Source organism: Etheostoma spectabile, chromosome 8 (assembly GCF_008692095.1).
Source record: "Etheostoma spectabile isolate EspeVRDwgs_2016 chromosome 8, UIUC_Espe_1.0, whole genome shotgun sequence".
Classification (NCBI taxonomy): domain Eukaryota; kingdom Metazoa; phylum Chordata; class Actinopteri; order Perciformes; family Percidae; genus Etheostoma; species Etheostoma spectabile.
In genome coordinates, this window is record NC_045740.1 from 5,140,125 (window position 1) to 5,141,807 (window position 1,683).

The following is a 1,683-nucleotide window of genomic DNA, read 5'->3' on the forward strand; positions in this document are numbered from 1 at the left end:
CACACACTCACACACACACACACACACACACACACACGTGCATATTAAGGAAAGGATGAATGACTAATGACTAGAAGCATTATAATATACTTTAAAGTCCGTTATTTTCACTCTACTGTATCATGGCCACTTTCTGGTGATTACAATATAAATATTGTTTGTTCAAATTGTGGGGCATTATACTCTTTTAATGGAAAGTTTGTTTTGCTAATATCTTTGTCAATCCTGGAATACATGTCACTGCAACAAATAGGAGAGGCTTCCTGGTAAGAGCTCCAGCAATTCAATTTCCAGCCATGTGTACTCATTTGGAATAGTGATAAGGTTGTGTGTAGCAAACTGAAAGTATTCTATAGAGCCATGGTATGATTACATCAAATTGACATGTTTTCAGAGTAGATGTAATTCAGAGGTCAAAGGTCATCAGTTTTTGGGAGTAAAATGTAGAAATAAATCAGAGATTGCATACTGTTCCTCTGCCAAGTTTGCACTATCCTCTTAAGTAGTTATTTAAACACGAAATATTTTAACATTTGTAATCTGGATCTGGATTTGCACCAAAACACACATGGACAATGATATGATTAATGTGCTTGATTTACTTCTAAGAAGTAAGTGCCATAGTTTATTGAAAAATATGTCATTGTGAAAAGGGCTGCATTCTTTCAATGTTGAGAAATTGTTTAGAAAGTCCCTGGGGCTGAACCTGGATCTGAATCCAAAACTTGGCATAGCTTTCCACAAAACTTAACTTTAATTTGTTGACTTCAACATTGTTGGATTCTCTGATAACTAACACAAAAAGGACCAAAAACATGACATTCAAGATGGGCAATTTTATAGTTGTCTTACCTTGCTGAAGTACAGCGACGATCCAGATGAGACCACCCCACAGCCCATGTCAGGGGTGACCACCTCTCCACCAATCACTTCCTTCCATGTGGTCAGAAGTGCATCCTGGGACTCAAAGTCAGAGAGTACACTGGAGGAGAGGGGGGAGGAGGGCTGGCAGTCTGTTCCAGAGAAACCATTGTCACACCTATGAGAGAAGACAGTGGCTTAACCGCATATCTTTGTTCTAGGTGCATCTGTGCTTTGATATGAATCCCCAAAACATCTATCAAAAGATCTTCATGGGCCTCAATGTTGAGGGATAATAGAAAAAGAGCAACCTTATAAAGTCTAATGAGTGTGTGTCTGTGTGTGAAAGCTGACCTGCAGTGTCCGTGGTCACACCAGCCATGTCCATGGCACATGTTAGGACACTGCTGGCCAATGTAGATGTCATCCAAGGCCCACTCGTCCTGCTCTCCATAGTAGTTCTGGATCCAGCGGAACCGTGTAGCACTGGACCTGAACACAGAAGGTACACAAACACAAAAATAGTTTCATGTAGATTCATACTATAGCAGCTGAACAAAATGTAATGACATACTGTAACTGACTGCTCAATTAGAACTTATAAGTAGTATTAAGTAAAAGTAATATCATGTTGCAATGCATTACATGATCTCATTAATCAACAGTGTTTGTTTGCATGTCAACCACATCATCATGTTATACTCACTAATCTACTTCTCTACTGGGGATATAGATTTGTGGATTTAGTGTTCTGGCAGGTAAAGATTAACCTTATCACATGTGTGTATGTCTATTTTCCTGTGTGTGTGTGTGTGTGCGTGG

The 1,683-nt window shown here is 39.3% G+C and overlaps 1 protein-coding gene across 4 annotated transcripts in view; it reads right to left on the bottom strand.

Annotated features, from left to right (window-relative positions):
- Nucleotides 1-1,683, bottom strand: part of reln (reelin) — a 156,437-nt gene that overhangs the window by 42,656 nt on the left and 112,098 nt on the right. For all 4 annotated transcript variants that reach the window (XM_032523791.1, XM_032523790.1, XM_032523789.1 and 1 more), the window contains exons 23-24: nt 1,216-1,353; nt 853-1,039 (exon numbers count right to left, since the gene is read on the bottom strand). In XM_032523791.1, coding sequence (XP_032379682.1) covers nt 853-1,039; nt 1,216-1,353 — 325 coding nt within the window. The remainder of the gene's footprint in view (nt 1-852; nt 1,040-1,215; nt 1,354-1,683) is intronic.